A 16,563-nucleotide genomic window follows, 5' to 3' on the forward strand; every position below is an offset into this window, starting at 1 on the left:
TTAGCTTTTGAAGGTGGATTTTAATATTGTTTAATACTATCTAGATTACATTTGTGTAGTATGATGAATACATTCAGTAGTGTAAGTAATATATCTAGAAAAAGTTTATTATTTTTAACGACACAGAAAAGTATCTATCTGCTAATTACTCATAAGTGCTTTTGTTAAGGCCACAAAGAAGAGAAAATGCAGAGAGCTTGCAATCTAACATTTATAAAAGCACATAAATTCAAACTGTACCAATAGAATACATTGAAAAAAGAATGTTTTCATAGTACTATAGAGACCTTCCACTGAAAATGAAAAATAGTTCCTTCTGAACATGAATTTCAAAATTACTTAGCTATGTACCAGATATTAAAATTTCCTTTTCTGTTAACTGCATTAGAATTTCCTACATTATTCTTTATATGGTCAATGTAAGCAAGTACCTCTCACACAATCAGAAAGCAAAAAGGTTAATGAATAATTTGGGAAATGAATTTTTTCAGAATTGAGATTGCCTTTTCAGACTCATTTGAAGATGTCAAATTCTGCACTTCAACAGCATTAAGAGTTCTTCTGTGGGATTTTGATTGCGACAGTCTTAACTTCTGTGTACTCATGAAGACCATATTCTCCCCTAGATAAAAGAGAACCAAGAGCAGTATTTATGCTAATGCTTTTTATATGAGTTATGTCCTGGATGGAATTTTCAGTGGTGCTCTGTAATTGGCCAGATGTATAGCAAGTATACTGGACATATTTGGGAGACATCTGTGCAACTAGACTGCTGCTGGAACCCTTTCTAAAAGCTATAGCAACTGTCTTTCTTAGAAAAGTAGGAGAGAGAGCAGTTTCATTTCTGCACAAAAGAATGGCATGTAATCAATTTAGTGCATATCTAAACTGGGTGCCTGTGCAGTAAATCGGGCACAAGTTAGGTCTTCACAAATACGCTCAACATGTTATTTGCGAAAGCTTTCCTCTGCTGTCAAGAGTTTTCTTCAGAGTCAAAGAATTTGCACTTCACCTCAAATGGGGGACATAATTAATCCACTATGATATCTCCCAAACAGTGAAAAACACTTAAATCTTGATGACGTATTATCAGCATGATTCCACCTTTACATTTTACATGATGAGATGAAGCTTGCTTGCGTGCCTAGATGCTTGACATCTGACACAGTCAAGCTATTTAGACATAACTTGATTGTTTGATAGAGTAAGGGATTGCTACACTAAAATGTTATCCAGTTCTTACTGCCATTTTACTAGATACATGTGTCTACAAAACAGAAATCTGTGCTCAGGACTCCTGTGCTGTCAAAAATGTTTACCGATTATCTTCATTTTTGAAGAGGCATTCTGTTAGTACATGACATTCAGTAATTTAATTCTTAATGGTATTATCATTGCAAGAATTATACAGGGGATTTTATTCTGGGATTCAAGGAAGTCAACGGCTAGATGCACTGATTTTCTGAATATTTCAGTGCAGTTGTTTCCCACATATTACTGCCTCTCTTAAAATCAATGACACAGGTTTTCTTCCTTGCAGTTTTGTAAGGAATATTTTTATTGGTCCACTAATTGTGATTTTGAACAAAGCATTAGGAAAAACTTAATTTGCACAAAAGCTTAGCTCCTTCAGAATGCACGGTTATAGACAATATTACAGTGTTCCTGTTATTTCCAGCAAATAACCCCCCAAAATATTCCTGCAAAAGGCTGTGATTCAGAATCAATGATCTCCCAGGTTTTGGCATCCAGGAAATGCAAAACAGTCTTTGATAGTAATGGCCTAAATTATTTGGGGTTTTTTGCATTCACATTTTCTAAAGCTCTCAGCATTGGCATGACTCTGTTTCCTTTGAAATCAGCAAGAGCTTTGACATCAGGAGCAGACTGAGACCAGTGAAAGTAAGCATGAGAACCCTAGCCTTTATCTCAAAAAAAAAAAAAAAAAAAAAAAAAAGGGGGAAAAGGAAGCTCTGAAGCCCTTAACCTGCACATACATTTTTAATTACTTCCATTATTCTTTACCATTATACCATAAAAGTGTTATGTATTTGGCTTAATAAAAGGGAAAATTTACATGTTTTGATTTATATTCATTGTTTTAAAAATACTTCATTGTTCCCAGATCTATGGCATTTTTGACAAAAGACTGCTTGTGATTTATGTTCCAAAACCCTCCAGAAGACATAATCCTACATAATATAATGAACATGTATGACATCAAATGTTTCAGTACATAACAAATTAAATGATTCTCTTACTAATGTAAAGGTCAAGATGAATACAGGTAAGGCAGGACATGATTCAAATTGAAACTGGACTAAACCTTAGAAGTTTGAAAGAATTTCATTAGCTTGTCATTTCTGCATAGTCCTCTACTTCTAATCTAGCAAAAGACCAAAGGTCCAGGGACTACTAAGGACTAATTTTGTCATAACTTTTGACTAAGCTGGACAAACTGCAAAAATATTGTTGTCATCGCAAAACTTTGAAACTGAAAACTCTTGTTTAAATCAAAACTTTTGAAATGTCTTGTGCTCCCAAAAACTTAGCATTTAAAGGAGATTCCACAAACTACACACATAAGTATCTTCATGCAGATGACAAAATCTGTACACCATAAATATAATGATCAGTTTGGCATATCAGTAGATCACAAGCTACTAAAATCAGTCATTTTGATAAAATGTGTATCTAAGTAACATTCTTATTTGTTTTATAGAGGAATTGTTTGCTTGACATTGTCTCTGACAACATGAAGCCTCTAAGACTATATAGACTAATTCGACAAAAAATAGGCATCCTAGTTATGAATATTTAAAGTTGAGTTTTGGAATTTCACTTTGCAGTTCCTGTGAACCTACCTTTTAAAAAGTGTTTACTTACATTTCTCGTCCATTTCCTGACATCTTAAACCCTCCAAAAGGACACTGAGCAGACATTGCACTATAACAATTGACCCTGGAAGTTCAGAAAAATTATTTTTAACAGTGTGAAATGACTTTTCTTACTTCTGAAAAATCAGGTTTTTTCTTTTGACTGTAAAAGATGTGATAATATTCACAAACTCTATCTAAGTAATGAATTTACAAAAATATATATGTTGAAAGTTCAGAGAAACAGAGCATTACCAGAAACTACAGCTATGATCAGGGTTCTAATGCTCGTCAAGGATCTTCAAGCAAAATGGCAGTCACATGTTTCTCTGATAGTTATGATAAAATTCCTTCCTAACTAGTGCATAAACTCTCAAACTGAAGACTGGTCACAAGTCTTCTGCAGGTACACTTCCAACAGACAAGTCCAGCACCACTTCAGTATATAGTTAGGAAAAATTGATACTACTCAGTGTTAAACCATATTCTATATTGTGGTTGAGAACAAAAATATAGTAATGAGTAAAAAAAGGAATTTTACAGGAGAATTTATAGTATGAAGAGTTTTGGCAGAATGTCCATCTTTCTCTTCAACTGAGAAGTTATTTTTATCTTGCAACATTGTCAAATCAGATATTATCTATTTCATATCATATAATTTCTGCTGCTGTTAATCTACTGGTTTCAACAATAGATGTTCTGCTCATAGTTAAAGATTCCTAGACAGACCAGCAATGTTGTAAATGCAAAACCCAGACTCCACTTTTATTTGTTTTTTTTTTTTACATTTAAAAGATACCAACTCCTAAGTCAAAACTGTTAATTCATTTTTATAAAGGATATGCTTTTAGGTCACAGGACCTGGGCAGGAATTTGTGCTGGCTGCAAATTCTTTCAGATAAAATGTAAATTGGACATAGATTTTGTGTTCAAGTAAAATTAGTTGTTCTCTTTTTGTTGCATTAAAATAATTGAGGGAAATGCAGGTCATGGTCAGTGATAGTCATTAGACTCAGTCTGCTATTCCTCCAAACTTTCCCTCTTGCATCTTTCAGCCTTTGCCTTTCCAGGTCCCTGTAGGCTGCCTCTTTCTTTCCCACTGCTGGAAATAGTTGTTCCTATAGCAGCTGTCTCCTACTTGTGTTTCCTTCCTTTTTTTCAACCACATTTTATCAATCTTTTCCATCACAGGTGGGTGTTCTGACCAGGTTAATGGCCACAGAACTTCAGATAATTAGTTCCTTTACACAGTATACACAGCAATTTCTGCAAATTAAGTATGTATTGGGCTATGCCCAGGTCCTGAACTGAAAGGAAAGTGGCACTTACTGTATTTCCTTTTGTTTTCTTTCCTTTTTAGCAAGCCAATTTCCTTTTTTCCTAGTAAGTTTACAAGACAATTTTGTGAAGACTTACAGGAAGTAGTTATTTAATAACATCTTAAGTATGGAAAGATGAAGGCAATGGAAGCACGCGAGGATAACATTAATCTACCTCTCTAAAGATGTTAAGGAATTCAGATATAAAAATATACCACCCAAGAAAGTGTTAAAATATCCTACAAGTACTGCCATTGTCACCTGCAGTTCTGAAGGAATATTTAAAACCCCATTACTTACCATACTATTCCAGCCTGAAGAGCAGCTGCAAATGTCAGTGCTTTATCAATGTCTTTGGTAAAAACTGCTGCTGCTAAGCCATAGGTAGTATTATTTGCCCTCCTGATAACTTCATCTACAGTTTTAAACTTCATGATTTGTTGAACAGGTCCAAATATCTGTTTCAGACACATGCAAACATGTAAAGTGGATTAGAATAGCTTATTATCGTAAATTATGTATATTTAAAAATTTTAGTTCTGTCAGATGGCCTTATTCCTGAATTCATTCAGTCAGCTGTGTACATCTCAGAACAGAGTTCTAAAAAGCATTATAAATTCACATAAAAGTCAGATTTTTGTAGCATGGAGCAAATCAAGATAGTATATTGTAGAATGATTAATAAAACAATATAAAAATAAATAAATAGAAAAAATAAACAATGAAAACAATTAAATAAAGATGGAAAGACACTCACCTTAAAGGTAGTTAACACAGAGCCATGTGTTACATATCTACACTGGTTACCAGCAAACTGGTGTTTTCTTGTGTAGAGTTGAGAAGGACATTCAACTTTACCTTCCCCTAAACTTCCTATCAGACCTTTATCTCTGCAGTTAGCTACACAACTGGGCAAATATTCCAAGTGAAACAAATAATTCTGCTTTCCATATGGGTGTTATGCGAGATAATAGTCTCTCAAGGCTTGGCTTTCCCACTGCTGCTGCTCCATGTTCTCAGTCAGAGGTGCCCATGCCCACCACACAGTGCCAAGACTCTGCAGGGCAGGGGGGCATTAGCACATCTGATTACTGCTGTTCCCATAGATTGTGATCTTTTAATTTGATTTTCCTAGAAAGTGTTTAGTGCTAGCTTCTAACTGGAGTTGCAGGGATTGATTTACATAGCTCAGAAAACCACTGAACATTCCCTCACTGTTCAAGCTGTGAGTTGCAGAACCTGGATATCTAAATTGCCTTGGCTCTCTGAGGTTTCATTATTCAATACACTCAAAATAGTGTGAGAAAAACAGCTCTTGTACTGCTGACCCAAAGGAAACCAATAGATCTGTGAAGAAACATACATCTCTGAAGTTTCCTACCTGCCTCCCAGACTGACAGAAACAATGTAAATTATTTCTCATACAGTTCTCATCTGTTTTATAGCTCTCTCCCCTTGACAATTAAGTCTGGATGTTCTGGTGTTCATTTTAACTCAGCCTGTTGACTCTTGCTAGGTACATTCAGCAGACTGCATCAGCAGTATCACTGGCTATATAAAGCAACACCTAGATTTGTAACAGTTGTGAAGGAGCTTTCTGGTATGAAGAAGTATAAAGGACACAGAACTGCAGCAGTTGTTGATCAAGATGAGTGTGAAAAAACAGAGAAGAGGTCATAACTGGACTTGGAGGCTGTGCTTACTGAACTGTTTTTCTCAATGGCATAGCAGCTCTGCACTCCTCACTCCTGTTCGTTGTAGATGATCACTGATGCCCTGGCACCGCCACCTTAGCTGGGTCAGTAGAAGCTCTTTCAATGCTGTGTAAACACATGTGCAAACTGATCCAGGTTAAATAACCCTGCAGAGGCAAAAGTCTGCTTTGCTGTATTTCCACAAACAAAATGCCTGTGGAAGCACAATCAAACTATTTCCTTGGTGCCTGTTGTGTCCAAACCCCAACTTAAGTGGCTCCTTTTAGGCAGTGCAAAGAGTGGACAAGCTGTGCCTTCATAATCTGCCTCTCTGTTCAGGTTACTGGAACTCTTAGATGTGAGACATGGGCAGTATGGTGTGATGTAAACAATCCTAACCTCAGCAGCATTTTCTTATCTACTGCCAGTGTATGCTGGAGTCTTCGTTGGCAGGTCAACCTACGTACTCCTTTCCCTCACGTCCACTGAGTTGGTGAAACCAGCATTAGAAATTAAGAAAAGCATTTTAACCACCACCAGAATAGAACAACAGATTTACTGAGTGTTTTTATGTAGCCACTTGATCTTCTAAATGGATATTTTGTACAGACATTCAAACAGACAATCTCCAGTGAGAGTACAGACTGCCAAGAATTTATTTACCTCTTCTTTGGCGATGCGCATATCATCTGTAACATTTGAAAAAACTGTGGGCTGGATGAAGTAACCTTTGTCTCCCCATGGACCTCCTCCACATTCCAGTTTGGCTCCTTCTTTTTTCCCACTCTCAATTAGCTCCAGGATTTTTTGAAACTGTTCCTTATCAATCTAAATGAAAAGATATCACAAGAATGAAAACAGCACACACTGATAATAACTGTTCACCTAACTCATTAACCAAAACCTAACAATGTTCCAGCTTTATTCAATTGCATGTGTTGAAGTCGAACAGCTGGAGTTCTTGTCACTAACTTCTCAAAACTTTCCAGGCTTTTCTCAAATAGGCTAAAAATCAGAAATTTTGACATAGAAGAATCAGCTGTAAAGGGACTGATACCCTTGTTTTCTTTAGTAAAAAAAATAAATTAAAAAATTCTATAAAATGAGTGTGTTTCATACTTCTTCCAGTACTCTTGCGAAGCACTAATAGTTCAACAAATTAAAAATTGTTCAGCTTGATTCTGAAAAATCTGCAGAGGTCTTGATCTAAGAGTCTTCTGAGCTTGATGCAAGAGTCTTCTGAGCTTCACTAGGTCTGGCAGACTGGCCACACTTTTTTCCTAAACTATTAAAGGAGGTTAAAAAGCAACAATAAGATATAACTGCAATTCAATGCTGTTTTGAGATAATTCTGATTTAATAGTGGAATAAAGTTTTTTATATTTGTGGATTGAGAAGCATAAATGACAGATTTTTTATGGTATGAAGCCAATCTCTGCCCCAAGCCTACCAAGAAATTCAATATATGCCAAGCTTATTGCAGTTTGGCTCTATAGCATAGCAAAATGATTGGTCTTTGGTTGAAGGGGTTTATGGTGGCAGTACAATAGGAGCTTGTATTTCCCTAACACCTTCCAATTTCCAGTGGCAAATTGGATAAAAAGAAATAGTATAAATGGGGACTAGAAAAAGATCACATATTGGCTCCTCTCCTCCCCTCTCCAAGTCAAGAAATCACCACTTCAGGCCTGAAGGGAAATTGTGCACAAAACAACATTTATATCACCAAAAACTCAGTGGTAAAGTTTGTTTGGTAGAAGCCCCTAACACCCCTTTTTTTATTTGTTTGTTTTTGTTTTGTTTTGTATTGTTGTTGTTGTTGTTATTGTTCCATTTTTGTGATTCTTTCCTTCACTCTTTCAGGCCTTCAAGCACTGGCTCAGGAAGATAGTGGGATTATTTCTAGGGGAACTCTTGTACAGAAGCTTTTTCTCTGTGATCATACCCATCAGTTAGCAGAGTAGGTGTACATCTTATTCTCCTATTCATGCAATAAAAATTTCTTATTTCAGTTTAAAACATGTTTTACCATGATCATAGAATGCAACAATATTTTCAAAGATTCTGGGGCATCCTAGATGCATACTAGATTAAACAGCTATTCAGCTAAAGCTATGATAAAAGTTTGTATTTATAGGGATATGGATTCATAAGGGTATCTATAAGGAGGTAATTTTTAGTTCACTGCCTTTGTCATTTTTTAAAAAACAATTGTCTTACTGCTTACTGAAGACATAAAACTTCTGCTACCCTGGTGACCAAGTATCTCTTGTGCATAAACACCTTGAAGAGAAGATGAGGTTTAGATGACACAGGTCACATTGCTGTCAGTACTACCTTTGTTATTATAATAATCATAATTTTTCTTCATGTGTGAATTAGCATATTTATGATCTTTTGAATTCCATTAGGGTCTGGCTTTTCTTTTGTGCCTGCTGTGTAAAATGTTATCCAAACTTGCTGCCTGAGGCAGGTGCTGCCCCAGAGGGCCTGGGAACTGGAGGACAAATATGGCTTTTGAGGAGGCTCTATGACAAAGGAGCACAGTGAATATGCCTGATACAGGCTGTCGGGTTTTGTTTCTAGAAAGAATTAGTCAAAGCACAACATGGAATTTAAAGACAAAGAGAGATGTTTAACAACTACCACAAAAGAAATGCACCTAAATAGCATGGTTAAAATTTTTGATTAAATGGGATCATACCAGTTTTAAAAGGAGGAACTTTACTAATGTGAAAAAAATTAAGATTTCTGCTAAAGCTCCTAAGAAGAGAAAGAGGTCAAGAAAGGCAAATGATGAGACTGGAGAAGAAAAGAGTTATCACAGACTTTAAAATGTCCCCAATAATGCTTTTTTTTTTCATGTTTAACCTTCTTTTTTTTAATAAAAGCTTACTTTCATCTCTCATTTAAGTTCTTAGCATGAATTTCAAACTCAGAAAAGCCACAATAACATAAGAATAGATTCCTGTAAGTTTTGTATAAGCTGTACAGCAGACACTTGTTTGAATCTTCCCATCCTCTGGTATTTAAATTTATTCAGCTGAACATACTAGCTTGTTAGCAAGACATATTGCACAATATCAAAATAACATCCTTAGTATTTTTAAATTCTCCAAATCCTGTGTGGCTTGGAATGCATTTTTCCAATTTACTTGGTGTCTTTGATTACATAAAATGACTGTGATAACCAATGAAGAACACATTACATTATGAAATGTGCAGGAATTGCTTTGTCTCCAGCTTTTGCTTTGTCTCCAGTAGCGTTCCTTGATTCTGTGACAATCAAATATGTACATAATAACTCTGCCAAGAAAGTATATATGCTGTTAGTACAAGCTGATATGGGAATAAGACTCTAGATGAAAACTAATTTAACAATGCTCTAATGTGATCCACTGAAGCCACATCATTGTGAAAACTATGCTTTTTAATGTTGCATTTTAGCATTCATTTATTAGGAAATCTGTTGGTATAACCTTTTAACATAAGCAGAAAAAAGTACAGAATGATGCATTTCAGTTCTGTAATATTCTAAAACTGAGAGCAGCATAATGAAAGACTAGCACCTTGAAAAAGGGGAAAACCCCCACGATTGTATTTTATTTCATCAAGCTACTCACTTATAGTGGCACTATTTGAATATAATGTTAGCAATCTTTGATCACACTTGTGCAGCTGTTGCTCTGCAGCTTTCTCAAAACATTTAAATTCTATATAATTGTTCCCATTCCATAACAAAAGGAACTAGAAAAGAGAAAGGAACCTCACCCTTAGGCCTATGATAGTGGCATGACCAGCCATCACTCCAGTTTCTTCCTCCAGTTCCTCCAGACTAACCACTAGACAACTGTACTTATTCTTGGAACTAATGCAACAGTAGGTTTAGAAGTATATTAAACTGTGATGTCATGTCATGATTATATTGGAAACATGTAACATTACTTACTTGAGGGCCTTGCTGTACCTCAGGCAACAGAGGATCCCCAAGAGTATACTTCTTTGCTCGTTCAATGCTCCGATGAACAAACTCGTCATAAATAGACTCTTCCACAAAAATCCTAGATCCTGCTATACAACACTGTCCCTGGTGGTAGAACAGACCAATATGGGCAAATTCCACAGCAGCGTCCACTGCAAAGAAATGCAGAGTTCACCAGATCATAAACCTGAATGGTCACGTCATAAATTCTTTACAAACCATGGTCAATTCATATAATTTTCATTTTTAGCACTTTTTATTTTTATGGCCCTTTAAAACAGATATTGATCCTTTGACTTATGTCAAAAACTACTCTTATCAAGCATAGCACAGCACATGTAAACAAACACACATTCAGCTCTTCTGTGTCAAATGTAGATTCAACATTATTTGCCCTATCAGCAGTAACAAGTGGAGTATTCAGCTAGAAAGTTAATAGACTTGTATAAGATCCATCTAGCTGCTTTTCATTCTGCATTCATGTTGTATTAGGATGATCCTTAAGTACGGTAAGGGTAGACAGGTTGTCAGAGGTTCATATCCTTTCAGAAGCCACCAATTTTTGATGGTTATCTAACTTAAAACTATGGCGTGACAAGAAAACATTAAAACTTACTCCTTCATTAAACAGGTACAAATAATTTACTGACAAAGAAAATAAAAAGAACATGGGGCTTGCAAAAGTAGTAGGTTTATATAATAAAAATGCTACTAACAGTCTGCGTCTGCAAATATAATGTTAGGACTTTTTCCTCCAAGTTCCAATGTAACTCTCTTCAGATTGCTCTTCCCTGCTGCTTCTTTAATCAGTTTGCCAACCTAAAAAGTAGGGAGACAACAGCTTTATCTCAAAAAGTTTATTATGACCTCAATAACACTTCTTTGAGTTCCTCAGAAGTGAAAATCAGTTCACAGTTGGCTGGTATCCCAGTAACTGTAGAAATGAAAAATAAATTTAAAAAATTAAAAAAATTTAAAGAGTTGGGTTGTAGGTGACTTGCAGTCTACAAACCAGGGATGCTTCCCAGAAGTGTTTCCCCCTGGACACACTCATGTTAACTGCTAAAGATGTCTGGTGGGTTTTTCGTTACCACCACTCTATTTGCTTGTGTCTGTCATCTAAAGTAAGCACTGATTCCTGCTCTGCCAGTTACTCCCATTAGGTGAGAAGTTCCTCTGTTTTATACATGGAAAAGCCCTTTGATACACAAAGTGTATGAGAGAAAAAGTAGTTAACTACACTGCCTGTATAGCCAACTCTTCCTTACTCCAATTTCTCCCTTAGAAGAAAGAAGAGGAAATGGACACTGTGAGGCAGAGCCCCTACCCTGCTTCTTTCCATTGATAGCATAATTAAAGCAACTACTTTATATGAATTGTCCTGGAAAAAACTGTGAAGCAAAAGCGTGCTTGTAGCCCTCATGGCTTTAACCTGCAACTGCTCATTTGTAGCAACCATCAAATAATTTCCTCCAGTCTCCCTGCCCATATTCCTGTTTTCATTTCTCACTGCTAAACTACACTGTTACAGGAAGAGGACTGTCACAAAATTCAGTGAATACACTATCTGGTCCACTTGCCTTGGAGGGGCATGGACACTGGAAGCCATAGTTAGTACTGTCCATTGGAAACATCCATGGGATATTTCTCATACGTTGCGTTTTAGATTATTTTCTTTTTATCCCCATTACTTGAGAGCTAGAAGTTTCTAAGAGTAAACACAGCTCTTGCTGTTGGTGTATACTGATCCTTGACATTAGGCAATGATATTTATCTTTGGAGTGTATATCCAAGAAGTTAAGAGACCACCTGGCAGCTCTTCCACATAGCATGCATACAGAAAGATAATATAATGTACTGTGTTAAGGATACAGTTATTTAATGCCTGCACTGAGAAATCTTCAGTCATACCACTCACAGTTCTTCAGAGTGAAGGTTAGGAAAATTGAACAGAAATTACTTCCCTTCCAATTATTAAACTGATATGTATTCAAATACACTTCTGAGACCACCTAGATGATCATCAGTATCATTCAAAGACCAAAACGCCACCACCCTACCTAAGGATGTGCAGAACCAGGAATGAGATTTCTGAAGTACCTTCCTACTATCCTGCTGTTGTTAAAAATAAATAGAATGGAGCACAGCCTGTTTCACATTTCGCATTTAAAAAAATAATTATTCTTATAAAAAGAAGCAAACAGTTATGAAAATGTTATCTTTTTAAGGGACAATACTTAAAATAACCTTGGTATACTAGAACTTACTGTATCTCATGGGGTGCCTCTGTTTGAAGGGCTTTCTTGCAATACAAACACTGTTAGATATGTTTGAAGTTAATAATAACCAGCAAATCATTAAACAGACTTTGTTTAACAAACCAGCAGCCAAAAGAAAGAAAAAAGTTAAAATAATTACACAGAACAAGTTAGATATTAAATCATCACTGGGAATCAGAGGGGTACATTTCCTGCTTATATTTTCTTGTATTCGTTATAGTACCTCTGTAGAGCCTGTGAAAGCTACTTTATCTACATCCATGTGGTGAGAAATTGCTGCTCCAGCGGTGGGTCCAAAGCCTGGTACAATGTTCACAACTCCAGGTGGAAATCCTACCTGAATTGGAGGAGAGAACCCTGTAAATCTGGGGAAAGATAATGACTAGAAGTACATATCCATACAGTCTTACTTCCCTTTTCAGTTCTCCAGCTACTTTTTCCTGGTCATACAGTTATTCTCAGCCCTAGAGCCCAAAATGTGTTCATTCTCTCATGATTTACACCCTTTTCCCCCTCACCTGTATTTTAGGCTATTGAACTGGCTCTTTTTTTTTTTTTTTTTTTTTTTTTTTTACAAAAAGAACATTTTATTTCAGTTCTTTTTCAGTGCCATTGCCAAGAATACATTTATTTTTTCTTTTCTCCCCCAGTCAGATGTACAAAGAAAAAGATTGCTTAGTCTCATGCCTGCTTCCTTAAAGCTATTTGAAATATCTGGTGTGCTTGCTGACTTTTGCTCATTACCCCTTATGCTAGATGGAATTTAATTAATGATCTGCTGACTTACACTGAAATTCTATTAAGAAAAATGATGGAAATCTCACTTCAAACTCAATGTCTTTGCTTTTTCTTCTGGATGTGTGTTGAAAGTAGAGAGTGGGCAACATGAGAGTTTACAGCAAAAAAGAGGCAGATCAGCTACCAAGCATGAAAAAGCTGGCTACCTGAGATAGCCTGCAAATTTTCTATTTAAAGAGGCTTTTCCTGTGGGTCAAGTCAAACCTATAGCTTCCCACCAATTCTGTATTAGATATGTTCCATCCATAGGCAAAAGAAGTTCTTTTCTTCCAACAGCTTGTCACGATGTGTGAACTGGGACTGACTTCCCAGTAGCTATGGAGCAGCTATGGGATCTCAATGGCACTTGCAGAGAAAGCATAGAATTAAAAGACCAAAGAAGTGCATCTCCTGTATTATCACTGAAATGAATCTCTTTTTAGCACTAAACAGGACTTTGGAATTACATGCAAAGATTCCATTCTTATTTGGAAAGTGATCAGTTTCAGCTGGTGAGTTACAGCTCTTAAACCTCATGTCCTGCGTTATGGATACCAGACAATTACTTTTAGCAATTTCTGTCCCTTGCATGTTCATGCTCAGATACATTCTGTCCATGATTTTTATGCTCATTTAATGTTCCAGATTAATATTTACCCTTGGAAATGATAAGACAATGAGGTTCCTTCCATTTGCTTTGCATTGTGTTTCATAATTTGCAGAGAAACGAATATTTTTCATGGGACTTACACACACTGTCTCACTTTGGGCATTTAATTCTCATGTCTGTATTAGAAGCTCTTCTCTACATATTAGCAAATGACTCTTGTGAGGACTACTAAGAAAGACAGTGAGGATTAACAAAAGTGACTATATATTTTTTTTAATGTGGACAGATGAAGAATAGAAAGTTAAATTGTATCTTCAAGTAGTTTCACAAAAAGTCTAAAGCAGTTACTGAAGTGATCTTTGAGGTTTTGATCACTATCAGGACTTTGGGCTCCAACATTGGGTAATCTGGGTATAAATTAAAAGTCAGCTAGATTTGGGGCAATAAATCTTGAAGGACTTGATAAGATAAATATTTGGGTTTTTTAAAGCTATATATAAAAATATATTATATATATACTTTATATTTTGTTATATATAAAATATAACAAAATGTTTAAGCTTCTCAGTTAGTTGTAAATGAATGGCTAAAATGAGATTTATCTTGCCTTTTACTAAAAATGCTCTAATATTATACCAGTCATTACCATACTGTTGTAAGTGTGCATCCAAAATGAACCACTGTTCACATTCCCACTTCTGAGCTCTCCTTTCAGGAAGTTAGAATACTAGAACAGATAGTTCATTATGCTCAAAGCAGAACTGAGTTACTTTCCTACAAAGTTGCTTTTTCAGAGAAATATACCCTCTGATACATATCGTTAAAAATGAATGGAGAAGGTATCATAAAACCATAGAATGGTTTGAGTGGGAAAGGACTTAAAGACCACCTAGTTCCACCCCCCCTGCTGTGGGCAGGGATACATTGCACTAGACCAGGTTGCTCAAAGCCCCATCCAACCTGGCTGCCAACACTTCCAGGGTTGGGGCATCCACAGCTTCTCTGGGCAACCTGTTATCTCTGATACTGTTTTTAAAGCATTCTTCCCCTGTGATATTGTCTAATAGCACTTACTATGTGATATAATTACAGCAGGACTTGGCTCCTTCCTGATAGTCATTTAGTTTCTGTGAAATATGAACGCGTAACCATGTTTGGCAGCCCAGACAGGATTAAAGCTGGCCAGAGAAATCCAGGGCAACAAGAAAAGCTTCTATTAGTATATTGGTTATAAAAGGAAGACTAGGGAAAACATGGACTCCTTCCAGAAGGAAACATGAGACCTGGTTACCTGGGACATGGAGAAGGCGGAGGTACTCAATGATGTTTTTGTCTTGGTCTTCACCAGTAAGTGCTCCAGCTACTATAGGAGAACATCAGGTTCAAGAACATCTAAGGAACATGAAGGTGACAAGTCCATGGGATCTGAGGAGATGCATTCACAGGTCCTGAGGAAACTGATGGATGAAGTGACTAACCACTATCCATCATATTAGAGAAGGTACTGTAGTCCAGTGAAGTTCCCACTGGTTGGAAAATGGGAAACAAAATCCCCATTTTTAAAAAGGGAAATAAAGTAAGACCTGGGAAACTACAGGCTAGTTAGTCTCACCTTTGTGCAAGATCATTGAGAAGGTTCTCCTGGAAGCTGTGCTAAGGCACATAGAAGATAAGGAGGTGATTGTTGACAGCCAACATGGCGTCACTAAGGGAAATTCATGCCTGAAAAATCTTGTGGCCTTCTGTGATGGAGTTACAATGTTGGTGGATGAAGGAAGAGCAACCGATGTCATCTACCAGGGCTTGTGCAAAACATTTGACACTGTCCTGCACAATGCCTTTGTCTCTAAACTGGAGAGATACATTTTTGATGGATGGACCACTTGATGGGTAAAGGAATTGGTTGGATGGTCACACACAAAGAGTTGCCATTGATGGCTTAATGTCCAAGTGGAGACCAGTGATGAGTAGCATTCCTCAAGGGTTGGTATAGGGACTGGTGCTGTTTAACGCCTTTGTCGGTGACATGGGCAGTGGCATTGAACGCACCCTCAGGAAATTTGCTGATGATACCAAGCTGTGAGGTGTAGTTGACATGCTGGAAGGAAGGGATGCCATCCAGAGGCACCCTGACAGGCTTGAGAGCTGGGCCTGTGTGCCCCCCATGAAGTTCAACAAGGCCAAGTGCAAGGTCCTGCACATAGGTCACGGCAATCCCAAGCACCAATACAGGCTGGGTGGGGATGGACAGAGAACATCCCTGAGGAGAAAGGCTTGGACGTGCTGATGGACAAGAAGCTCAGTACGGCCTGGCAATGTGTGCTTGCAGCCCAGAAAGCCAACCATATCCTGGGCTGCATCAAAAGAAACATGGCCAGCAGGCTGAGGGAGGTGATTCTCCCCTTCTGCTTTGCTCTTGCGAGAGCCCATCTGGAGTACTGCGGTCAGCGTTGCAGTCCCTGACATAAGAAGGACATGGACCCGCTGGAGTCAGTCCAGAGGAGGACCACAAAGATGATCAGAGGGCTGGAACAGCTCTCTGATGAAGGCAGGTTGAGACATTTGGGGTTGTTCAGAAGAGAGAAGGCTCCAGGGAAACCATATAGCAGTACATATTCTGGTACCTAAAAGGGGGCCTATAAGAGGGCTGGAGAGTGACTTTTTGGAAGGGTGGAATGAGGGCAAATGGCTTTAAACTGAGAGGGTAGATTCAGATTAGATATTAGGAAGAAATTCTTTACTGTGAGGGTCGTAAGTTGCTGAAACAAGTTGCCCAGAGAGGCTGCGGATGCCCCACCCCTGGAAGTGCTCAAGGCCAGGCTGGATGGGGCTTTGAGCAACCTGGCCTGAGGGAAGGTGTCCCCTGCCCATGGCAGGGGCATTGGAACTAGATGGTCTTGGTGGTCCCTTCCAACCCAAACCATTCTGTGATTGTATGATTTTATGGTTTAGTTTCTGTGAAACATTATGAATGACCATAGAGTATGTTCTGCTAAATGTTTTGAAGGGGAATAATAAAATGTGCT

The 16,563-nt window shown here is 37.4% G+C and overlaps 1 protein-coding gene across 1 annotated transcript in view; it reads right to left on the minus strand.

Annotated features, from left to right (window-relative positions):
• ALDH1A1 (aldehyde dehydrogenase 1 family member A1) overlaps nucleotides 1–16,563 on the minus strand; it is a 58,608-nt gene continuing 42,045 nt past the window's right edge. The window contains exons 9-15 of the mRNA XM_005242177.3: nucleotides 12,374–12,487; nucleotides 10,588–10,690; nucleotides 9,839–10,023; nucleotides 6,553–6,717; nucleotides 4,496–4,653; nucleotides 2,887–2,961; nucleotides 1–622 (exon numbers count right to left, since the gene is read on the minus strand). Of these exons, the coding sequence (XP_005242234.2) occupies nucleotides 550–622; nucleotides 2,887–2,961; nucleotides 4,496–4,653; nucleotides 6,553–6,717; nucleotides 9,839–10,023; nucleotides 10,588–10,690; nucleotides 12,374–12,487 (873 nt within the window). The 3' untranslated portion in view covers nucleotides 1–549. The remainder of the gene's footprint in view (nucleotides 623–2,886; nucleotides 2,962–4,495; nucleotides 4,654–6,552; nucleotides 6,718–9,838; nucleotides 10,024–10,587; nucleotides 10,691–12,373; nucleotides 12,488–16,563) is intronic.

The sequence above is a fragment of the Falco peregrinus genome, chromosome Z (assembly GCF_023634155.1).
Source record: "Falco peregrinus isolate bFalPer1 chromosome Z, bFalPer1.pri, whole genome shotgun sequence".
NCBI classification, from domain to species: domain Eukaryota; kingdom Metazoa; phylum Chordata; class Aves; order Falconiformes; family Falconidae; genus Falco; species Falco peregrinus.